This window comes from Euleptes europaea, chromosome 6, assembly GCF_029931775.1.
Source record: "Euleptes europaea isolate rEulEur1 chromosome 6, rEulEur1.hap1, whole genome shotgun sequence".
NCBI classification, from domain to species: Eukaryota; Metazoa; Chordata; class Lepidosauria; order Squamata; family Sphaerodactylidae; genus Euleptes; species Euleptes europaea.
Genome location: NC_079317.1, coordinates 89,881,846 through 89,907,766, shown reverse-complemented (window position 1 = coordinate 89,907,766; position 25,921 = coordinate 89,881,846). Strand labels below are relative to the sequence as shown.

The 25,921-nt window shown below is 43.0% G+C and overlaps 1 protein-coding gene across 1 annotated transcript in view; it reads right to left on the bottom strand.

The window, feature by feature from the left end:
- OSBPL5 (oxysterol binding protein like 5) overlaps positions 1–25,921 on the bottom strand; it is a 219,621-nt gene that overhangs the window by 60,337 nt on the left and 133,363 nt on the right. The window contains exons 2-3 of the mRNA XM_056850980.1: positions 12,783–12,939; positions 6,217–6,290 (exon numbers count right to left, since the gene is read on the bottom strand). Of these exons, the coding sequence (XP_056706958.1) occupies positions 6,217–6,290; positions 12,783–12,939 (231 nt within the window). The remainder of the gene's footprint in view (positions 1–6,216; positions 6,291–12,782; positions 12,940–25,921) is intronic.

Below are 25,921 nucleotides of genomic sequence, written 5' to 3'. Positions count from 1 at the left end.
GGGGGGGGGTGCGTGTGCACATTGGCTGCTTTCCGCGGCACCGGGGGGGGGGCATTTTTGGAGGTAGAGGTCCCAAACAGTCAGGGTGGCTTGGAGGGACCCTACTTGCAAGAACCCCCAAGTTTGGTGACAACTGGGTCAGGAAAGCCGCGAATGTGTTTTTTAATGGCTTTAAATGGCCGAATTTATTCGCGAACTCAAATTTCATGCCGAATTCCATGGATTCGAATAGGGGGAGTTCGAACTTTGGCATTTCCCGAATAAAAACGGGCCGAATTTTGCAAAATCCGAATTTTACCGAATTTATTTTTTTCAGCAGCCCTAGTCTAGACAACAGCCGAGGAAATAGAGAATGTGTATTGTGCTTACTGTATATATCTATATACTTAACATATGTTTTTTCTGATAGATTTATTCTACCAAGCTTTTGCTATTATTAAGCATTCCAATTTTAATAATATACAGCTTTCGTTCTACTTGATATTAATTAGCTATGTATCTCTGCATTCCCCCCCCATTTTTAAGCATTTAAATTTTAATTGTATTTTGTATTTGTTTTACTCTATTCAGTTTTACTCTATTGTTTTACTCTATTTATATTATTCAGTTATGTAAATTCAATTTGTTATTTAAAAAAAAACACCAAGTGGGTAAGGAAATAAATAAATAAAACCAACGGAGTCAATTTTTAGATACTGGATACCAATAAATAAAAGGGGGCTGGTGTTAGTTGGTGTTAGCTGTGGTTCTTATCTGTTGTTCGGAAGAATGTATTATTACAACGTTTAAACTGAAGAGTTTTAATTTGATAGTCATGTTTTAGTTATATTGTTGTATGCGAGACCCCTCTGAGCGAGATGGAGTACATGTATGCACTCTTTTCATTGTTATTATCATGCCAATAAAGGTGACTGAAACTGAAATTCAATTTGTTTGATGCTCTATGACTGCAAATAAAAGGTTGATGATACCTCAGCTGCTGCTTTTATTCTCAAATGCATTTACCTAAGCCTTATAAACAAGTTCCTGCATACCAAAAGAATGTGAATGGCCGGGAGACAGTGATGCTTGGTATCTACTGCTTCAAAAGAAGGACTGAAACAGATAAATGTATAACATCTCTCTCTTGCCTCAGATCAGACAGGTGATTAAAGCATGCTTGGCAAGGCCAGCAATGACCGAAAAGCCTTAATCAGACTGCTCACTGCAGAGGGCGTGAAGTGGGTTTGTCACTTCAATACATTCCCCAAAACTGGCTTCCATTTCATACTTGGCACTGAAAGCTAGTTTTCTCAGTGTGGACATACAAGACTTACCATCTATAATGAGGACAGTAAAACCAAAGCTATAACCGTGAAGGTTGGCAATTCTGCAAATACATCTTCATTGCAATGTGTCAATTTTTATTAGTACAGAGTTCACTGGGATCCTTGCACTTATATCTTGACGCATTCCCCCACCTGGGTACCCTTATTTCCAGTTACATTTCTTCCTGTGACTTTCAAGCCTCCCTCTCAACCATCCTCAGCTGCACAAAAAAACCTCCCAAACTCTTAAGGAAACTCACTTATGTTCCCTTATCCTATCTGACAGACCTCTAAGGACCTCAGGGTGGCAAACATGGTTCTCCTCTCTCCACTTTATCATTACAAAAATCCTATGTAGTTGGTTTAGGCGGAAAGTGTGTGCTGGGATGATCTTAGCCAATGGGCAGCTGTCCTGGGCCCCACACTGGCGGGGATGGTCACCCACAGCTCCACCAACTTCTTCCCATCTTCACAGCCACTCACACTGCCTCATCCAGGGCTCACAGCTGCCAGCTTGGGGGGAGGGGTCTGTCCAGGGGTCTGGGAGCTGGCTCCACGGTGGCTGCCACGTGCACCCACTCCATTTGGGGTTCAGGATGGGCTGCTGGCTCTGCAGCATAACCACTTGCACCCACCCCATCCACGGCTCAGGCCGCCATAGGGTTGCCAGGTCCCTCTTCGCCATCGGCGAACCTACTCTTTCTCAATTTCCTGTAATGCTTAGAGAGTACTGCAAGCCTTGGACCATCAGATATTAGGGTTGCCAGGTCCCTCTTCGCCACCGGTGGGAGATTTTTGGTGGAACCTGAGGAGGGCGGGGTTTGGGGAGGGACTTAAATGTCATAGAGTCCAATAACCAAAGAGGCCATTTTCTCCAGGTGAACTGATCTCTTTCTGATGGAGATCAGTTTTAATATCAGGAGATCTCCAGCTAGTACCTGGTGGTTGGCAACCCTAGGCCGCCAGCTTCCAGCGGCAGCTCCCACCTGCACTGCCTGAAGTGAGGGCCGGACCTTGCTTGGTCCAGTGGCAGGCAGTGGGCCTGGCAGGGAGTGGTAGTAGTGATTCTTGGACTCATCCTGGACTTTTGCCCAGGGCCCCAGAATCACTAAGACCAGCTCTGAGTTTGTGACTAGTGCAAGAACACTAATGAGCGAAGGGGAGCTGAGCAAAGATAGTCCCCTGAGTTTTACTTCAGCATTACGGTTGCCAGTAGGGTTGCCAGGTCCCTCTTCTCAACCAGTGGGAGATTTTGGGGGCGGAGCCTGAAGAGGGCAGAGTTTGGGGAGGGGAGGGACTTCAATGCCATAGAGTTCAATTGCCAAAGCGGCCATTTTTCTCCAGGTGATCTGATCTCTATTGGCTGGAGATCAGTTGAATTAGCAGGAGATCTCCTGATACTACCTGGCAGTTGGCAACCCTAGTTGCCAGGTCCGTCTTTACTACCTGCGGGAGGTTTTTCTGGGGGAGCCTGAGGAGGGCAGGGTTTGGGGAGGGGAGGGACTTCAATGCCATAGAGTCCAATTGCCAAAGCGGCCATTTTCTCCAGGTGAACTGATCTCCATCAGTTGGAGATCAGTTGTAATAGCAGATCTCCAACTGCTACCTGGAAGTTGGCAACACCAGACCACACTGGCTCCAGGTTCTTATATCTTGTGGAGGCAAAAGTTGTGGAGGAACGGAGAACGGATTACAGAATGCTTTTAGAAAGCACTCTGAACTTAGAATAAACAGTTATTAACCTTTTTAAAGCCAAAAGCTCCGTTCCCCAACTTCATTACTAAGCAAGCCCCTCTTACGTTTCTCTGTACAACACCATGTAAAATGGTGATACTATGTCCAAAAATAAAAATGTCACATGCTTGCAAGTATTATTCACTGGGCGTGGCATTCACCAAAGAGAATTTAAAAACATTTAAACTTAAAGTCAATGGATCTCAGCCAAAAATATTTCACTGCACAATACTATAATTAATTGCCATTTCAATTAACAAAGAAACCTAGGCCCTAAATTACATGCACTTTTTTTATACATTCCTCATCTGAGTTAAAATTTATATGTGAGCTCCTAAAAATAGTATGATTTTCTTCTGCTACTGTTTTCTGAGACCTGGCACATGATGTACTTAAAAACCACACACCTCAGTCCTAGTTTATAGGGCTACAAAGCTTACTTCTTGTTCAAATAGGGTGGCCAGCTCTGGGTTGGAAAACACCTGGAGATTTTTGGGGCGGAGCCTAAGGAGGGCGGGGATTGGAGAGGGAATTCACTGCAATGGAGTCCAATTGCCAAAGCAGCCATTTTCTCCAGGTGAACCGATTTCTATCAGCTGGAGATCAGTTGTAACAGCAGGAGATCTCCAGCTAGTACCTGGAGGTTGGCAACCCTATGTTCAAATGAAAGCTTTTCAAGTATAAGGACCAAGAAGACAAACCATGTGTAGCTCTCTACTGAGCTCATGGTCTCTTACTCTTAGTCATGGAAAATTAAGGAGGGATCACATGCTAGTGTTCAGGCCTTTTTCCAGATTACTCCTCTCTGTAGCCTGTAATTGCTTTCTGGACAAACTGTCTTCTGCCCACACATCCAGTGAAGTCATAGTTCCTATGAAAATTACCTGATTTTTTAAATTTTATTTACACAAGAATGCTCTCTTGCAATGCATTAAAAAAAGTCAATAAGAACCACCACAGGCTCTCCCTTATTTATCAACATCAGGTGGTAAATCTGAGTTAACATTCAGTTCTTTCCACACAGGTGGAATTTATAGCACGTTAATAATATAGTTCTGTTTTTGTTAGGGATGTTGACTATTCTGTAATTTAGTCAGCTGAAGCAGGATCTCAGGCTGCCAGCTGGCCAGAAAAACAGTGGCTTAGCCGTCTGCTATGGCTTTAACACCTATTTGAGTTGCAGAAATCAACATGGAGACAAGCATTCTCTCCTGCTGATACCTGCAAAAAAGGCAGCTGTTAAGTTATACGAGGAATGATTAGATTGCCTTCATGGTCAATGGCAGGATTGCCATCCCTGGGTTGGGAAATTCCTGGAGATTTTAGAGGTGGAGCTTGAGGAGGGACCTCAGCAGGGTATACTATCATAGTGTATAAAATATAATGTATAACATGTATAAATTATAATGTTCACCCTACAAAGTAGCTATTTCTCCAAGGGAACTCTGTAGTCTGGAGATTAATTGTAATTCTGTGAGGTCCCACCTGAAGAGTGGCAACCTTATTCACAATGGCCTAGCTGAGACAGCATGCCCAAATTAGTTTAGGAACATGGAACGCTCCCTTTATGCATGTCAGTTCCCTCCTCCACTTTCTGGTTCATGTTAACAATAGTTTGCCATGATATCTGAACTGGACAGGCTATTGGTGAATACAGATGGCCACCTTACTATGTGGTTGCCCGGCCGTCAGGATTATATGAAACAGGGGCCACCCAAGGAGGTTGATAGACAGTAGATTCATAACAGATGAAAGGAAATACTTATTTACTCCATGAGTAATTAAATTGTGGCATTCACTGACAGTGAACACAATGGCCGTGAATGAAGTTGTCTTTAAAAGGGAGTTAGATTCATGGAGGAGAGGTCCACCAGTGACAGCTAGCCATTGTGACTAAAGGGAGCCTTCACATTCAGAGGCACTAAAACCTCTGAATATCAATGCAAGGAGGCAGCATCAAGGGAAGGCCTTGGCCTTTATGCCGTTTGTTGGTTCCCTTGGGCAACTGGTTGGCCACTATATCAAACAGGATGCTCGACTATGGACCACAGGTCTGATCCAGCAGGGATCTTCTTATGTTTTAATTGTTTCTGCAATACACTACCACAGACAGTGAATTTTAACTTTTTTGTGTGTGCTCTCAAGTCACAGCTGACTAATGGTGACCCTGCAAGAGACATTCTGAAGTGTTTTGCTATTGCCTGCCTCTGTATAGCAACCCCAGACTCCCTTAGCAGTCTTACAGCCAAGTACTAACAAGGTTGACTCTGCTTCACTTCCAACATCTGACGAGATTGGGTTATCCAGGTCAAGGCTTAAAGTCTTTACTTAATGGTATATTCCCCCCTGCCTTTTCCCCATGGTTTTCACAAGTATTATTTATACATTGGTAACTGGGGAAGGCACTGGCAAACCACCCCGTAAACAAAGTCTGCCTAGTAAACGTCGGGATGTGACGTCACCCCCATGGGTCAGGAATGACCCGGTGCTTGCACAGGGGACATTTAACTATTTAAATATTTTTCTGTTTTCATGAGGGGTTCTTTCCTTTTTGACATGCAAATATATTCTTTTTAACTGAAAAAAATGAAGAGTTTGATCCTACCAGTTCTCTGCTAGAACAAGAAAAAGGAGACACAACCTCACTTAATTCACCTGCTCATTGCAACCCTCTCATCCTATATGCCTTTTTACCCATGTGAATCCATGATCCCCATCACAGCTTCTAGGGGGCTTAAAGGGGAAGTTGAAGATAAAGAATGATCTACTTCCATCAGTGGAAAGTTGGTAACAACCAACCCATGGACTCTAATTTCCATTAATTTGTGTGATGAAAGGTTGAATAGTATGTGCATTTATTAAAGGAATCCTGTTTTCAGTGTGTAATTTTTTTTTTACAGTGTAGGGTTAGTATGCACAACATATTTTTAGAAACTGGGAACATAAAATGAAGGAAACTCCACTTTCCTATGAGCACTGATATCAATGCATAACTCCAATTATGTATAATATGAGCTAGTTTATACCACCCCTGTTTTACAAGCATGGAGGCAACACTATTTGTTTCAGAACAATTCTAAAAATACATCTTAAGTGGCAAATCATAGGATCCAACTTAATATTCTGCTCTTCATGTTGGTCTCAAAAAAATAAGCGCTCTTATAAGCCTGGTTACCTTATTAATAGAGTTCGGTGTCTGAGGAATCTCATCCTTCAACATGGACATCGTGTTTCCTTCCATGTCTTTCCCTGAAACATAACAGCACAATAAAAATATGGATACTGTCTGTGGAAAAACTATGGCTAATAGGAAAAAGCGTATTGAAAAAGCTTCGGTATCTGTGACAAACAAGAACAGAGACTGACATGTTCCTAAACAGAAGCAGGTTGGTAATTATAGGAATATGCAGTGATTTTAGGCAAATAATCCAAGTACCATGGAAGAAGATGCTAAAGAACTGTTCACACAGGTTATTTTATACAATACCTATAAAGGCCAAGAGTTTATGCGATTTCTGTATATGATTTGGAACTTGGAATTTTTGCCATTCATTCCTTTAGCTTAAGGCTTGGTTCACACATGCAGGTCTACCACTTGATTTCCCTACTACTGATAACAAGCAGCTGAATGTGTGAACAGACTCCACTGCAAGTCATTGTTCCTGAGGTATTACAAACAGATAGGAAAGATACATGTGTAGTGTTGTATCTATGATGGCCCATTCACAAATGTAAGTTATTACTTGATTTGCAGTTATCAAGTATGTATACATATCTCTCATCCGACACACACTTACTTTGGAGTAAGCCACACTGCATTTTGTGAGGTTTCTTTCTGAGAACACATGAATAGGATTGGGCCACATGTGTAGACTTGCCTCTCCCATGCATCAGTCAGTATATCACCTATTTCTTTTATTGAACTGGGGACCAATGCAGTACCTCTAATCACGTAAGTCTCTGTTTTTTTCACTGATCTGCTTAACATCCCACCTAGAATGAGTGTCAGTTCTGGCTCTCAAGTTGTTTTTGTTAAAGGGGGGAGGTCCAAACTGACGTTTCTTGACTTGGAAGGCCTTTCATGACCAAGATATATAACCTCTGCCTTAAGATGAGACTTACAGCATTTTCAATGGAGCTACTGCCAAGCAAATATCAGAATTGGGGCCATCCTTGCCCCGTTGTTCTTAATATTTCTTACATACTAAGCATTTGTACAACAGTGGCTACAAGGGTGGATTATTACTGAATGAATTATCTTCCTTTCCCTGTGTATTTGTTTTAACTGAAAGAGAACATATGGTTTAGATTGCCAATTAATTTTAATATGAACCACAAGACTAATGAACAGTTCACAACTATGCGAAGTTCCCTTCTGACAGCTAAAAAAATGTCACCATCCCCTGTCTACTGATTTATGCATTAAGGAAAAAAGTGCTGACATCTTAAATGTTTTTTTTCCTAGTTCTATCATGGCATTTGGCACACTGGGAATATTTTCCCATTCTTTCTTTATTCTTCTAACCCCTAATCCAAAACACATTTACTTGAGAGCAAATCTCAGTGATTTCACCAGGTCTTACAGTCAAGTAAGTATGAACCCGATTACAGCCTAAACATCACTTAGCAGCATTAATCTAACACCTTTGCATAGCCTTTAAGCATAAATGCTGACCCACAATCTCCTTAGGTTCTGCATTAATTGCAGTAGTGTCCTTAGGTTCTGTTAATTGCAGTAGCCTTTACACAGTATGGTTTTAGCACAACTTGTATGTAAATGCTTCTCCAGTAGCCTCAAACCCTGCTTCTTGCTACTTCAGGAAGGAAGAAGCCCTGTTAGACATAGACAAATGGTCTCTGGATTCCAGCCCTGAGGAATAGTGTTACTTACAAGTGTTAAGTGTTAAGATCTTGCAGTTTGCAAGATCTGAGCAAGGCTGTTAAAGATAGGACGTTTTGGAGGACATTGATTCATAGGGTTGCCATGAGTCGGAAGCGACTTGACGGCACTTAACACATGCACAAGTGTTACAAAGGTGTAAGAAACACAAACTTATAAGTAACCCTCCTCCATATCCTAACAAAATCACATTATACCCTAAGTGTTAATACATATGCATCAAAAGAGATACGACGAACACCTGAATTACCTTACTGGGCTAGGAAAAGAGAAGTCTTCAGCACCCAAGTCCAACCTTATTAGCAAACTTTAAAACACAGCCACTGGAACAACATGTGGGACTTCCTGGAGAGCTGTAACCTCCTCCCGCTGGGCTTTCACTCATAAGGGACACCTTTATGAAACCTGTATTGTTGAAACTTCAGGATGCTGTTCATTAAGAGTTATTGATGCCTCCCAGGGCTTTTCCAGTGCGTTAATGTGTTGCCAGGGCCCGTTAAAAGAGCCGGTGGATCTTTTCCCTGCCCCTTCTTCATGGTTCAGTTTACTTTGCTGCTAAGCAATAATCGTGGCTGGTGGAACATGTTACATTAGCTGCCTCCAACTGGCTGTGGAGGAACACTCCACATTACTTTCACACGCCTGAACGACCTTTTCATATTCTCCTAGGCATAATCCACACAACAAACAATGGAGTGAGGGTCAGGGGGAGGAGAGGTGCAGCTTATAATGATGAATGGACATATCAAACTGGTTTGCTCCTCCCCCCCCCGGTTACATTCATATGGCTGTAATCCTACATGCACGTATCTGAAAGTAAACACTACACTGGGATTTAACATCTGAGTAAACACTCCATAAACCAAACAGCAGAACACCTGGAGAAAAGGGAACCGTTCATGATCAGGTTTCACAAAGGGACACATTTGAGGGGTGCTCCTCCTGGCTTTGGTTGGGTAAGGGCGGGGTAAAAATCAAATAATCTTAATAAACTAAACTAGCTTGTCTATGCCAGGTGAAGTGGCACCTGTTGAATTTCTGAATATCATGCATTTATTAAAGGAACTAACCTGTCAGGAAAAAAATGAGATTAGTTCAAGGGAGTTGCTAACACACACACACCCCGATTCAGGTATATTGAAGCCAAAAAAATATCAGTATTCCCAATATCCCCAAATTCCAATACCAGTATGATATTCAGATTTGGGTTTTATTTGGGATTGTGAAATTATTTGGCTCCATCATAGCCTATGGGGAAGATATGTGTGCGTGGGGGGGGGGCTGTTTTTAAAGCTATGGTCACCAAATTTGCAGCAGAATTGCTGCTGCCTTTTCACAGAAGAACCCCCAAGTTTCAAGAAGATTGGGTCAGAGGGCCCAATTCTATGGGCCCCCAAAGAAGGAGCCCCCATTGACTCTCCATTGTTTCCAAAGGGAGGGGAAACAGCCTTTTTTCTTCAGGGCAAAAGCAAAGAGGCATGCCTACAGCAACCACGGGTTGCTCCCATGCCAAGAACCAGCACAAACCCAATAGAACCAAAGCAGAACCCAGGAATCCCAGCAGAACCACAAGCCAATGTGGCAAGCCCAACAGAACTAAGATCAAACCAGACAATCCCAGCAGAACAAATTCGTGTGTGTGTGTGGGAGGGAGGGACTTTTGCAAGCTCAACAGAACCAATGTGTAACACAGAAGCCCAGCAGAACCCAGGGCCAATGTGGCAGTGCAAGCCCAAAAGAACTAATATCAGACCATAGAACCCTGATAGGTTGGGTTTTTTTTAAAGAACCAGTGGCGATCCACAGAAGCCCAGAAGAACAATCTTAAGTACAGGGGTCACTTTTGTAAACCCAGCAGAACAGAACTAAGGGCAATCCACTGACAAACACGCATATTATCACTTCCCCAAGGAAGGCCTCAGAAAGTGGGCTTAAGGACCTTCACAGTCTGAGAGATAATCAACCGCTCATTCTGATTGAGCTGGCTCTCCTCCCGCACTGCCTTGATCTCAGAGATCAAGGTGGTCAAGGCTCTCTTCTGCTGATATTGCAGATCAGGCAGTGATCTGTCAGTGCCTGCTTCTCACGCAGCCTTCACACTGCCTGAAAAGTGACCTGTGAAATGCCGGCATTTCTGGAGAAGAAAGTGCTGCAATAAAAGAAGCTGTCAACCAAAATGCAGTTGCTATTTCTGCCTTAAAGGACTCAATTACCTCTTTAACACTGAGACAAGACAAAGTGGAAACCAAATTGCAGAAATGTGTTCAAGACAATAAAGAAGTTAAGAAAAAGGTGGACACTGGAACTCTCAGTGGAATCTATTCAGGAGAGAGAACCACGTTGCTATGTTGGAACTTAAAGTTAAAGAAAATTTTTATCCGTATACGTGGGCTTAAAGAGTGATCTGAAGGAGTGGATCTAAAAGATTTTTTCAAAGTACACCGGGCAGAATTTCTCCAAGAAGATCAAGATGTCACTGAGGGTATGATTGTGACAGCTTACAGAGTTAACTCAGCTTATGCTAGAAACAATAAGGTCCCAAGAGACTGCTTGATTCAGCTTTTCTCTAGAAGCCATCGGGATCTTATCTTGAATCAACACTATAAGAAGAGCTCACTTATAATAGACAGTGTTTCTCTGAGAATTATGAAGTAGATTCCTACCAGACTACTCAGGAAAAGAAAAGATTTTGCAGAGATTGTGGAAAGGCTGAAGCTCAATGGTATTCAACACAGATGGGAGTATCCTCAAGGTATCTCTTTTTTCTTCAAAGCAAGAAGATATAAAATTACTGACACTCTTAAAGCTGAGCAATTCTTGAGAAGATATGACAAAGATCTTCCAAAATCCTCAAAGCGGCCTGTTCCAAAGGACACACCAGAAGAGGACAAATCTGAACAAGCATCTGGAGGTGTTCACCCTGAAGAAACACCAGAAGAGGAGTCTCCTTCAGAAGACAATGAGGGCTGAGCTGTTTTTATAAATTATAGGAGGGGGAGGGGGTTAAATAAGTGTTAAAAATGGGGGAAATAGGGATGGGAAGAATTGTAAATTGACATATTAAAAATATTGTCATGGAATATTAATGGTTTGAATTCTTCCAATAAGAGGAGAAAGGTGTTTTACCATTTACAAAAGTCTAAGGCTAGCATTTTTTGTTTACAGGAAACACATATGTTACACAAGGATGTAATAAGATTGGAGAATCTGAAATTAGGGAAATTATTTACAACTTGTAATGAAAAGAGAAAAGTTAATGGAGTAGCTATGTACGTTGCTTTGGTAATGGAATCAAAGTTAATTTATAAGGATAAGGAAGGTAGAATTTTATTAATAGAAATTACAAGTGGATATCAGAAAATATTATTGGTTGGTATTCATGCCCCTAATATGAAACAAAAAATTTTTTTTAATGATCTAACTTTGATATTGGCTGAGTATGGCACTGAGAAAATGATTTGGATGGGGGATTTTAATGGGGTAGTAGAACCAAAATTAGATAGATCTGTAAAGAAAAAGAAACTGAAATGAGGGTAGGCTGCCTGGTATTTTTTCCAGTATGACGAACCAATGGGAAATGTTTGACGCCTGGAGACTTATAAACGGAAATAAGAAGGGTTATACATATTTCTCACAGACATCTTACTCACTCAAGAATAGATATGATATGCCTTCCAAAATTTTAATGAATATTTCAGATAACCTGGAGATATCACCTAGGGTACTATCTGATCATAATGCCCATATGATAAAAATCAAGATAGGTGATAAGAATCATAGACCATGGTCAGTAAATGATTATTTATTAAAAAATAAAAAGATTGTAGAGAAATTAAAAATAGATATTCACGGTTTCAGATACGATAGTATGGGCCGCAGGTAAAGCAGTAATTAGAGGACTTTTGATTCAACAAAATACGAGGTGGTTTAAGATGAAAGAAAAACAAAAGAGAATAATATTGGAAAAAATTAAACTAGAAGAAATACAAATAAAAAAAGCTCAAGATAAATTAGATAAGCAAGAAAAGGCCTATCAGCTTTCTTCACTGTCCAGCTTTCACACCCATACATAGCAATAGGGAATATGATGGCATGAATTAATCTAGTCTTGGTGGCCAGTGACACATCCTTACACTTCAAAATATTTTCTAGCTCCTTCATGGCTGCCCTTCCCAGTCTCAATCTCCTTCTGATTTCTTGGCTGCAGTCTCCCTTTTGGTTGATGGTGGAGCCAAGGAATAGAAAGTCTTGAACAATTTCAATTTCCTCATTGTCAGCCTTAAAGTTGTGTGATTCTCCTGTAGTCATTACTTTTGTTTTCTTGATGTTCCGCTGTAGTCCTGCTTTGGCACTTTCTCTTTTTACTTTCAGCAGTAGTCGTTTCAAATCATTATTTTCTGCCAATAATGTAGTGTCATCAGCATATCTCAAATTATTAATGTTCCTCCCTCCAATTTTCACTCCACCTTCATCTAAATCTAATTAATGTTCCACCCCGCCAGCCTCTCCCCCCACCCAAAGAAGCACCGCCTGGTGATGCTGTGTCAGATGATGCCTGAGATTGGTAGTCAAGTGATGAGCCAGGTCTTTCCTTTGACTGATCTGGGCCCTACGCAGCTGGTACTATGCAAACTGGGGATCCTTCGTCCGCTGGAAGTGCTTCCAGACTATGAAGGTTTAGGGACACCCATGCTGAATATTTTGGTCCTCATGTTACTGGATAGTAACATGAGGACCAAAGTGAATGAGAGGAGCCCCTCTATTCCTGAAAGTATAAACACCCCCCCATGCTTATCTTTCAGAGCATACAGCATATTCTGAAATCAAAAGGGAGAACTCACCTGGGCTGAGTGGGTAGATCTCATTATCGCCCCCAAAAAACAGGTTTCGGGTCAGCTTGCGAGGGTCAATCTTTTGAGGAGTAGATGAGGCAGGGCAGAGTGAGAACCTGCGCCGAAGAAAATTCTCTTCCTTCATGGCATGAGTTGTGGGGGTTTTCTTTAAAAAAAAAAGACAGAAATAACAGTTTCTATCAAGTAACAGAATAGAGATGTCACACCCTGAATTTTTTTGCATAACTGGATTTGATTTGTGTTGCAGAATTGGATTCTTAAACAGAATGTTCATTTTTTAAAAAGATAGTTATGGACAAACAAACAATAGTAACATTAAGCTATATTTTACTGCTACAAGTCAACAGCCATTTTGAAATGTTTATTTGTAAACAGAGCCAGGATAATATTCCCTCATAATGCGTTCTCACATTATTTTAGGATTGGGCTAGTTAAATAAAAAATCAAATATTTGAGAAATATCTAGTATCTACATCAGGAGCTACAAAGGGTATATTCTATTTCGACTGTTCTAGTTCACATAAGGAAACAGGTGAACTTTTTCAGGTCTTACGAGATGATTCCCCCCGCAAACGGAAATTGGTTTCTTAGACTCGACAATTTTGGATTTTTGAGCTTTGCTACCGTACGATCACAGAAAATCAAGAAAGATCCTACCCTAGTCTACTCTCCCCGTGGTGCAGAGTGGTAAGCTGCAGTACTGCAGTCCAAGCTCTGCTCATGACCTGAGTTCGATCCCGATGGAAGTTGGTTTCAGGTAGCCGGCTCAAGGTTGACTCAGCCTTCCATCCTTCCAAGGTCAGTAAAATGAGTACCCAGCTTGCTGGGGCTAAAGGGAAGATAACTGGGGAAGGCACTGGCAAACCACCCTGTAAACAATGTCTGACTAGAAAACGTTGGGATGTGACGTCACCCCATGGGTCAGGAATGACCCAGTGCTTGCACAGGGGACCTTTACCTTTACAGCCTACTCTAGTGCTTTCAACAGCAATCTGAATTGCAGAAATCAGCAGGTAAATGAGAAGGGATAAACTTTATCCTCTACTGAAGTCTGTAAATCAGCCTGTGGTTAAAGACACAACTATAGGTACTGGCTGGAAATTTGCCCACTTTAATTATACCTCTATCTCCCTGGTGCACAACACATCGGCCATTTATGTGTGGCTGTTTCCTCACGGTCACCCTGACAACTACTTTCTGACTGTCGGAGGTCGCCTCGCTCTCCCCACGTGTTTTGCCTGCATTTTCTGGATTCTTGCTTAGCCAGCATCCAGAAAACCAGTGGAAACGCACGGGGAGAGCGAGGCGACCTCTGACGGTCGGAAAATGCAAGCATAATCAGAGCAAAGCCCTGAAGCAGACAGAGGAGTGACCATGAGGAAAATGCCACCCATAAATGGCCATATCGACAGGGATTCCCTGCTTTTCCAGGATCACCACCATTTGTCTTTTTCAGTATGTAAATCAGGGGTGAGGAACGTCAGGCCCGGGGGCTGTTTAAGGCCCGCAAAATCATTTGGTCTGGCCCTTCATGGGTCTTGGCAGATCTCTATCTCAGAAGGATCTAAGACGGGCGATCCGCCTCCTCCCGTGGACAGGAATATCCTCTATTCAAGGTAGATATGAGTTTGTTTTGCAGAGAAAAGGAACCTTTTCCCCCCTTGCAGAAGAGTTGTTAGCTATGCAGTTGCTAGGACCGCCCAAGAAACTGTGATAACCCTTTCCCACCCAGGCCATGGAGAAACGTATTCCCTCTGTATTACAAGAGGACTGGGGGCGGAAGTGGCAACAATGGAGGGGTTAAAGGGGGCAGGGCCAGAATGCACCGGGGGGGGGGATGAGTTCTTAGCCAGTGTGTCCTCATTTCATCCCTGCAGGCGGAGGTAGTAGGAGCCAGCTGTAGAATCCGGCCTCGACCATGCAGAGCAGGAGCAACTCCGGCGTGCGGCTGGACGGCTACGCCCGGCTGGTGCAACAGACCATCTTGTGCCACCAGGTGGGCGAGTGCACCACCGGTCGGATGCCTGCCTGCTTGCCCACGTGGGGGGGGGGTCATCTAGGGCAGCTGCCTGCTTGGGGCTTGGTTGGCTAATTTTTAAGCTGATAATTTTGTATGGCCCGCAAATGATGTTATAAATATCCAAATGGCCCTTGGCGGGAAAAAGGTTCCCCACCCCTGATGTAAATGGATGACACAACTCAAGCTGCTCCAGTGAAATCTCACCTGTATAAATAATTATTTATCTCAGAGGAGGTATTATCCATACAATGCAACCAGTGATCACACAGCCAGAGCGTGTTACATACCTCCAAGGAGTATTAGGGAGGTTTAGTGACATCCAAGACCTCAGATGATTCCGCTAACAAGGGAAATCACAACACAAGACTGACTCGAAATATTTTTAGAGCACAGTTTATCTTATGAAATGAAAGTGACCAGAGATGCCTGGCTGATCCACGCTCTCCAAGAATGCAAAGTTGCCTCAGAAGCCTGTGTGATGCCATAGGGACCTCGGAAGTGAGCAACAATATCTTGCTATATGGAGGAGTCAGCAGAGAAGGACACTTGAATGCGAGAATTGCACACTCTTCCCCCACCCCCAGCCATTACAATTTTGTAGGGATCTCTGAGCAAAGCGGAGTGAAAGGGGGGATACAAATCTTTTAAATAACAAATGATCCATTTGTCTCCTTGTGGTCTGACAGCTCATTAGGCACCATGTTAATCACCTCTGATACAGTCTTAAAAATATCCTTTCCCCAGACACCTGCCTAAATACAATTTCTTTTTTATAGATTAAAAAGCATAAAGAATAAAATTGGACAGCACTAATATCAGGTTGCCACTTTAAAGGAGGCCAACAGAGAAAAGGGAGGAGATTTTGGCAGGATCCTGTGTGTGTTTGAACTAGTAAACAGACCTACATAAGCAAGTGGAAGGCAACAGAGGCAAGTTGCCCGCTAGGGATATATTAAGAGAGTATTACAAGAATCAATCACTGCAATCACAAGAGTCTATGTCACTGCTGCAATGCTAGCATGTGATAAACAAGAGCACCGCTTGCACAAATTACATATTTGAGAACAGTCTACTAATACATGTTGTAAGCAAGTAAATGGAAACAACCATCGCTACCAGACACAGAAGAATGGAAGGATACATTAATGGACTTGGCTAAAATGACCTACATGGCAAACACAACCAATGATGAGACACAAGAACAGTTTAATGAAAAACGGAAATTATTCTGCAGATTCCTTGAGGCTCAATGCTAATAGAAACAAAAATAGAAACCTGATACTGTAAAATAACAATGTAATTTTAAGTTTAGAGTAGGAAACTGCTATGCCCACTGTAACAGGTTATATGTTAGACACAGAGGGTGTCTATTTTTTGAACATATGTATAATCTAGCCCAAACAACAGAAAGTAAAAATAATAATCCTGTCTGCTTGATTAGCCTTTAAGATGTTTATGTCTATGTTATGTTTTTCTTTATGGCAAGACGGATTCCCTCTTATTTTACCCATTCCCTTTCCCCCTTCCGTATCCCTATCATATTATAAAACTAATAAAACAATAAAAAATACGTGCTGTAAGTAACAGAGTGTATTCTCCTCATATGGACAAATTCATGCATCCAAAAGCCACCTCTTTCCACGTTCACAAATGTTACATCTGAGAAATAGGCAAAGTGTCTGTTCTTTAAGACTTTCAGACTAAACAACCATTTACAGGGCTGCTTCCCTTCCCTTAACTTTACAACAACAACCCTTTCTTATCTACTTGGTGGACCCCTGAGTTTTAGGTTCACCAACAGGCCTGGAGAAAAGTGTCCTGCCCCTTTAAAAGAGACTTAATATGTGCAGGTGAAGTTTTTCATGGCGTGGAGGTGAATAAGGAATTCGTGCAGCATATCCTTTTGAGATCCTGGATACAAAGAGAACTTTATAAATTCCTATACAGGAAGCAACAGATAAATCAGGCCTTATTTGCTGGACTATTCCAAAAAGAAAAATAACTGGAAAAAACTGACACAAAATATAAAACACTCCATATGTAACAGATCTTCCGGTGTCGTACCCTGGGTTTTCAAAATGAAACCTTGGAGCTAACATCTGCCAACTTTCCATTTCAAAAGTAACAGATCATCCTATTGCGATGTGAACGCTCTCCAACTTGCCACTTAGAGCTAATTCTTCCGTTAAGGAAATTATGTGGTTGCTGCTTCCTGTGTGACTGAAATCATGTTGCTCTGGAAAGGGGAAATTAAAGGAAATGTAGAGAAAGCGTGGCCTTGTGGGAAAGCTGGAATCATGGAGAAGCCAATCATTTATTATTATTACAGCCAAAGGCCAGCGTAAAATAGAAATCATGGAGAAGCAGCACTCTGTCAGCATTCTTCCCATGCAAATTTAGGATTGCCTGCTGCCGGGAGGAAAAAATAATCTCCTGTCCTTTTAACAGGGGCTTAATAGGATGTTATTTATCTCCATACCATGAAAAGCTTCAACTGCCCATTTCCACACATTCAGCTTCTATTTTAGAGACAAGACATTTTTCTCCAGGCCTTTTGGCAACTTTGATGGATGGAGCAAGGTCCTGCCACTTTCGGTCAGTCACCAATCCCCTGTATTCCTGTTTGGTGTATGAGTAAGGTCATCCCATCAGGGCTTACGGATGGCTGAAGATGCCAGATGGAAAGGGGGAGTGAGAGAGACACTGTCAGGTCTTGTCAGAAAGGGTTTGCCTGTCTAGAGTGTTAGGTTGGAGAGATCCTTGCTCGGGAGACTTTGCCGCTCTCTAAATGCACATTTTCCCCATCCAAATTCTCAAAACTCAAAAATAAGCCTCCGTGCAGAGTTTTGAGGATTCAAATGGGGAAAATGTGCATCTAGAGAGCGGCAAATTCAAGGCAAAACCTCCCATGCATAGATGGTCTTTTGTATGTCTCAGACCCTGACTTTGAGAATAAGCAGACTAAAAACAGTGAATCTTTTCAGATATGGGTTTGTGCCTCCAGAGGAGTGGGTGGGAATAAATCCTTTCTAAGGAGATTTTGTATGTCTCAGAGCCTGGCTTTTGGGATAAAGCAGGCTAATTTCAGTGAACACTTACAAGAGGAGACTGTGCTGTTTCTGAGTCTAATTTTCAGGGGTAGCAGGCTAAGTTACTGGAATTTCCAGAAGGAGCTCATACTTAAGCGTGGCTGATAACTGCCCTCTGAACTTCTGTCGTGTTAAGTGAAACATTATCTGTGCGAGCTCAGTAAACGCTGTGTTGTTGTACATCATTTCAAGCCTCTTTATTGAATAACCCTATTCCATCCAAGAGAGTTAATCAATGACTTTTTTTTCCTGTTTACCTCAAGCATAATCCAGAATCACTATTTTTCAGAAGCCACTTAGGCCCTGTCTGCCAGGTGGAGGTTTGTGTTGAGACCACACTGGTCAAACCACGTAGCACACCACCGCTTTTTAAATGGTGTACAAAACCCTGACCTTCACAGCAACCCTATACAATTCTGACCCTCCCATGTGGCTTCTACAGTCTTATGCAACCGAGTGGCATGGGATGGAACCACAGGGAAGCTATAATGTAAGAACTGGCCCTCAGTCCCAGTTTTCTCAAGCCAGAGTGCCTGAAACGATGGTCGTTTCTGCACTAACTATTTTCAACGTTTAATGAAATGTCTTATCTTTGTGTTTTCGCACCAAAAACCTTCCCTTGGGTGTTGGAAATGATTTCAAAGCGTTATATGTCTGTGTTTTAAACAAATGCTTATATGACGGCTCTTCGACGTCGGCATGGCCTCTCGCTGGCGTTTTCCTGGCGTATCTCCCCGTGCCAGCATCCTGGGAGGTGTTCTCAGGGTGCTCCTAGGGGCCTTTAGGCAGCTTCCTAACCCCTTTTGGCCCGGGAATGTCTCTCCATGCTGCACCGGGGCTACACCAGCAAAATAGCTGGCATAGCCTCACTAAAGTTAATGGGGCATTGTTCCTCCATTTTTATTTTAGGAGCGTTTATTTTTCCTTTTTCTGGCCAGGAAGCATGTGTGGCTGCCGCCTAACTCCCCCTCCCATTTAGGAATGGCTGTCCCTTTCTTGCTGAGACTCCAGGCAGATTTCAAAAGAATATAATGCATGCAAACCAGTGAAAGAAAACTAGATTACAAAATCAGAATACAAGGGAATAAAACAGCATTTTTTCCCTGCAGACATTTATAACTACTACCTTATCCCCTTTATACAAATGCCTTCCTGAACAAGTCTGTTTTACTTTCTGTGAAATGATAAACGCATGGGAGCTTTCCTGACCTCCTGGTCAGGCCATCCCCCAAAATAGGAGCCACAACAGAGAATGCATATATATGGGCAGCTTTTGGTTTTACCCATCTGCAGGGTGGCACCTTCAGAAAGCATTGCTTAGATCAGTGAAGTTGTTGCACCACAACATATTGGAAGAAGTGGCCCTAAAGATGTGTGGGTATTCCTTTCCTTTACCTTTCCTTTATCCCTTAGAAGCTCCTTGATCCATTGATCTTGAGCAGCGTAAATCTAATGTTTGAAGGATATAAGGACTGAGATAAATCTCGCCACTGACAATGTAGCCTTGGGATCCCTGCCACTTAATAAAAAAGGCATTGTGTCAGACACAGAGGCATTAGATTTATATGTTTAAAGGGGAGAGATATAGCGTGATCGAAGTTCCTCATAAAAGCGGCATTCCAAGAGGGTACGAGCTAATGAATCGATAGAGCCAGAAGAGCAAGGACAGGTCCTGTCTGGGTATGGTATATTCAAAATCCTGCCCTGCATAACCATAGAGGGATTAGCATTCAGTCAGCTAAACAGAAGGCTCTAGAAAGACGAAGAGTTGTCAGATAGTAACTATAAGTGGGCAAACCGGGTGGTGGTAGTATTCCGAAAAACTGAGATAAACCAACACGGCGAGCACGAAAGTAGTGCTGTTATAATCAAGCTCTTTAATGCGCTTTCTAATTTTGGACCTGTTCCTTCTGCTATTTTTATTTATTTATTGTATTTTTACCAACCAACAAATGATGGAGTGTGTGACTGACCCCTGAGAGGCGGCAGCTCTATGATTAGCACTGTGATTAGAACAGCTTTGTGATTGTTTGGGGGGGGGGGAAGGAATGTGCCTGCATGGACATTGTGGTTAGGGTCTCTCTATATGCCAGGCAAATGATTTGATTCTCAAAATGGTGTACGAATACAAGCAACACCCAAAACTAGCCTCATCTAAAACAATTATAAGGCAAATCACTTGGTTTTCTGTTACTACAATCAGAATAATAATTGCAATAGGATGTGGTGCAACCCCCCCCCCAAAAAAAAAAAACCCTAGGAGCAAGTAGAATCAGGAAGACTCTCCAGCCAAGTGCATAGCCAGAACACTGAAACACACTATCAATGAAATACAGATGAGACGCAAGTTAACATGGGAATTCGCCTCATTGAAAAAAATGAGACATCTGCCTCTCAAAAACAAAAAAGTACAGGAAACTCTGAAAGTGAAGCAGAACAAAATTCTCACTCTTCATTTCCTTCACATCATTCAGTAGTTTTTAAACCTCTCTCTATATATATCCGTATCTCTATATAGATATAAGCCTTCATAGTTATTTAAAACACACATAGGCAGGTTTCCTCACCTTTTTCTAGGCAAGCTGTTCCTTCCAAAAATGCCCTCCTTTTCCATCTTTGCATCTGCTCATTTTACTCATTACGTTCTGCTTATTCTTCCTATATCACATTCTAAGTTTGCATAGCCTGTACCTCTCAGTATTTCTCCAATCAGCCATGTGTCTAATTTTGTGATTCTATATTTACACCCACATATATAAGTGTATATAAAATATATAGGATACACTTCTTGTATGTGATGAAGTGTATCCTATGCATTTTATATACACTTATATATGTGTTGAAGTGGACTCCAGTTAAAGCTTAATGCATAGATTTGCAGAGTTGCATTTATGAAAGAACAAGTATCAGATGCCCCACCAATACAAGAATAAAACTCATTGCTTGAACAGCGTTCAATAGATAATTAAAATTACAATTAGTAGTTCTAATTTCTAATCCTATACTTCATATGAGCTTTGACTTACAGCCCATTCCTGAGCTGAGGCGTACGGGGACGGCGGGGAAGAGGCGGAGTGGCACCTCTTCCTAAGCCGCTCCCCGTACGCCGTTAAACATAAAAAAGCTGTTTCGCAGCTTTTTTTTTTGTTTAACCAGGGCCTTTCGCCCCATAGGGAATAGCGAGGCTGCGCCTGCTAAAAAGCAGGTGCACCACCGCCATTCCTGGTGCCGGTGGAAGTGGACGAAAGGCGATAGGGAGCCGTCTAACCGGCAGCTCCTCCCCCCCGGAACGACCCTGGAACGCCCCCCTGTGCCGGCATGGCCTCTCCACGCCATTGCTGGTGCCACGGAGAGGCCGTGCTGGCAGAGGGGGGAGGCACGGTCCCGCGGCACTCTGCCGCTGGCAGGATCTGCCTCGCCACCAGCATAAGTGAGTGTAAACTTATGCGTTTACATGCACTTACGCTGGTGGCGACGTCACACCGCCTCCAAAAAACTTTCGGCCCAATTCTCAGGAATAGGCTGTCAGTTTAAATAACATGTATTTTAAAAACACAAACACAAATTATAGTCACATATTTAAGCTAGAGTACTGTTTGCTTTGATATAAACTGGAACTAAAGCATCCACCGTTCCACATTTATAACCATTAAAACAGATTAATACAGATCACAATGCATGTGAAGTGTGTGTATGGGGGGGAATCACCCTTTCACGACTTGGATAGATTCTTGAGAAATACTAACTTGAAACCCCTCCCCTTTCTGTTCATAATATGAGCAGCGTTTTTCAGTTCTGCTATTAAGTATGCTTTAACTCCTCAGCCGGCGTAGGGATAATGAGACTACAAAACGGAGTGGGGGAGGTTAGGCCCCAGGAATTTTGTTCCCTTCTCTCGGGAATTTAGTTGTTGGAATACACTACTGCCCCCTCTGACAAAAGCTTTGAGAGTTATCTAAGAGTGGGGGAAGAAATTGGATAGACTAATAAAGGAGACGATATAGTAATAATTCAACTACTCTTACAATATTGGGCAAACATCTGCTCAAACTGTGGCAAAGAGAACATTTCTAGACATGACGAATGATGGAGCCTTTAGTCATGGAGCCAACTAGCGGGGAGGTGACTTTGGATTTGATCTGAAGTGGAATCCAGGCTCTGGTGTAGGAGGTAAAATAGTCACACCACGAGGGGATAGGGACCTGCTTATGGGTTTCCTTGAGACATCTGATTCGCCACCGTGGAAAACAGGATGCTGAGCTAGATGTTGAACCGGCGCAGGGCCAGTTACACCAGCGCCAGGGAGTGGTGCAGAAGCAGCTTCAGGAGCATATCTCCACTGCAAGGGCTTGCGCTGGCGCCACAGGCGGCATTCCCGGGGGCGGGGCTGGCTTTAGTCAGCTCCTTAAGCCCTCTTGCCCTGGGAACACCCCTTTTGCTGGCAAGAAATTGCGCCTGCAAAAATCATGGCGTAGTCTCATGAAACTCTATGGAGTAGTTTCACAGGGCTTGGGGGGAGGAATTGATCTTATTTTTGTTATGGTGCCACTGCAAGCCGCTTAGGAGGTGGCATGGTGGTGCCGTCCCTGGGCCGCCTCAACTACATCCCCCCATCTCAAAAGAACTGGATCACAGAATTTACTCATCATGTTCTGCTTGCTCTTGTGGCATTATCGTCTCCCTTCCCTTTTTGCCGAGCGCTTGCTATTTCAACATATTTGCAGCTTAGTGTGAGAAGATTAGTTCATATGTTTTCTGAGAAAATATTGGAAGAACATTTGTAAAAATTAACTGGCTTTTACATTAGTTTTTTTCCATTTCCGCGAACCTTTTAACATGTAAACTGATTGCTGAGCAGAAGGCTATTAATAAAGCCCGTTCAATTTTCCATTTGCACCGAGGGACTCTTCTCTGACAGCAACTTTAGCGGTCTCTCCAAAGTGCCCACCACCAGTACAGTGAGCGGGCAGGCACAATGAGCGACCAGCAGGGTTGCCAATCTCCAGGTACTAGCTGGAGATCTCCTGCTATTACAACTGATCTCCAGCCGATAGAGATCAGTTCACCTGGAGAAAATGGCTGCTTTGGCAATTGGACTCTTATGGCATTTCAGTCCCTCCCCTCCACAACCCCCGCCCTCCTCAGGCCCCACCCCAGAAATCTCCCACCGGTGGTGAAGAGGGACCTGGCAACCCTAGCAATCAGGCAGATAGAACGCTTGCTGCCAGTGTGGTGAGCAGGCAGAGCGTTCACTGGCACGCCAGCATGATGAGCAGGCAGGGGGAAGGGGGGGCACTTGCCACCAACACAATGGGTGGGCAGGGCACTCACCATCAACCCAGCTGCCCCACTCCTGTGGGAGCACGCTTCCCTCTTCTTCCTTTCCCTCCTCTATCGGGTGGGACAGGATGCAGGGCCCCTTTTTAGGGCCCTTTTTGCCCCCCAGTCTGCCAGGGATCAAGTGTGGGTCCGGCTAGTGCCCTAAGGAACCAGTAGCACAGCGCTGTTGCAGCTGAGTAGTTAGGGGCCCTCTGCAGCCCCCCCCCATGGGGCCCAGGGCAGCTTTCCTAGTTGCCCTGTGGCTAAAACAGCCCCATGGCAGTTGTACATTTGGCAAATATTGTTTGTTTAAAGCATCTTATGCAGCCATAGCAACCAACAGTTATCAGTGAGCACCTGTCCTTCTCTTGGGATCGACTGATTTAGCAAGTTCCCCGTACTGCTTAACACTATTAATTAATTGTGCACTGCTAATAAGCTTCATTAGCTTTTGCCTCATTGACCCTTCTAACAAATTCATGGCATTCCATGTGCACAATGATTAGAACTGGCTAGTTCAACAGTCCCCTGACAGTAAGAAGCCTACTTAGCTACTAGGATGTCTGTCTTTCTGAAGAAGGGCATCCAGAGTACATTTAACATTTAAAAAAGAGGCTTTATATTGTATGTGTGGCCCACTTCCCAAAGCAGCAATAGGTTCCAGAAGCAGCATTTATCTGGATTGGCTCCCTTTGGAGGAGACGACACTGAAGACTTATGGTATTCCTGTAGTATTCACTCTGTTTACAAACACACAAGCTTGTACAGATGGAGCCAAAAAAGGACTCCTGTATGGGAAGCAGATCCCCTCTTCCACATCAGATCCCCAAAGCGATCCAGTCATCTCACAGGCCATTTATGCTTGGTAATTAGCAGCGCATTTCAAGCTGAATTGTCCTGCATATTTTTTTTTTAGTTTTTCAGGGTGAACCATCGTTCAGCAAGTGACTGCGAAGCTGGCGCATACCTGCTTTGCATTACTTAAGAGCCTCTTTAACGCAACCTTTTGTGTTTGCTCTGCCCCGCCACAAAGAATCCCCTCAAAATCACAGCTGTGCGTTAGCTATGCAACCAGCGATTGCTAATGGCTGTGCAAGCAAGGAGCAGGCGAGTGGGGTGGGTGGGTGGAATTTCTCCTTTTGCATCGGGACCGTGCAGTCATTTTAAAGATTGCATTTTAAAAAAAGAGCTTTGAGCAAGCTTCAAAATTGACCCGGCATAAATGGCCACAGCTTTGCCTGCTTCTTTCTCTGTCTCTGCTAGCATGTAAGCCAGCGGTGCTCAATCCATAGCTCAAGGAGAGCCAGGTTTGCAGTTGCCATCAACCCAAACAGTCATATTTACTTTCATTCCTTGCATGAGACCTGTACCTCAAAAAGCCTAACAGCTTACTCATTCCTCTGGCAGGGGCTGTCTCAATACAGGAATCACCTTCCTACCAGAAGACCCATGGGACAAGAGCCTCGCCCATGTTTCTGAAAACAGCAAGTGCCACACTGGGGAAATGCTGCTCACAAGAGCCACAGGCAGCAAGGCCAAAGAGCTACATGTGGCTCCCAAGCCAATGACTGTGTATCACTGTAGGGGTGTACAGCAAGATAAATAAGTAAACAAATCTGCATTTTTCAGATCCGGATATACTGGAGCAAAAAAACACACATTGGTATTCACAGTTTCCTGGGTTCCAAATACCAGTATGGTATTCGGATCTGGGGGGGTTTCGGGTTTCGGAGGGGCTGCTCCATTATTTCCTGCAGGGACTCTTTCCAGGGGGCTTGGGGGTGATTTTAAAAAGCCCCCAAATTCTAAGTCAATTGGACCATGGGGTCCAATTCTTTGGGCCCCTGAACAAGATGCCCCCTGCCATCCTCTATTGTTTTCTACAGAGGAAAAAAAACTGTGAAAAATGTAAAACCCGAGAATCTCCTCCCACAGGAATGCCATTGCAGGCTATGGCTAAATGCAACCAATGTAAAACTTGAGAATATGTAAAACTTGAGAATCTCATTGTAAAATATCAGAATCCACAAAAAAGAAAAAGTGAACCTGATACAAACCAACACCAGCAAAGAATGAACTTTTAAAACAACAACAAAACACTTGAAACCTAAAGCAGCCTGGTAAGTTGATACAAAGCCCTGGGAGACACAGAAACACAAGGTGGGGGAAGGAAAAAAACAGCCCTAGGAAAGTGCAAATGTCAGCTCCCAATACTCCTGGGTAATCCTGAATATTTTCAGGATTTTTTCGGAACAATTCCCAGGTATATTTGGGAGACCTATTTTTTGATATATATTTGGCTAATTTATATCCAAGTGAGCGTCTCTATATCACTGATCTAAACTGTGCCTTCTTTACACAGATATGCATTTGTCCCCTCCCTTCCACGGTGTGTGTGTGTGTGTGTGATCTCTCCCAAGCACTGACTGACTGACCGAGGTAGCTTCTTTCTTAACTGTTATTTCTGTTTAAGTATTCTGTACAACCAATTCTCTTATTGTGTTCGGCTCGCCACTTATTCCTTTTTTTAAAAAAAATTATTTTTATTATTTTCTACAATTCAACAAAAATAAACATATCTCAACAATATATTCAGTTGTAACTGCTTGTAACAAAAAAAATTCATTGCTATTACTGAGAATATGTTATCTATAATATTCAATGCTATCTACTATATGTGACTTCCCCGCATCTTCTTC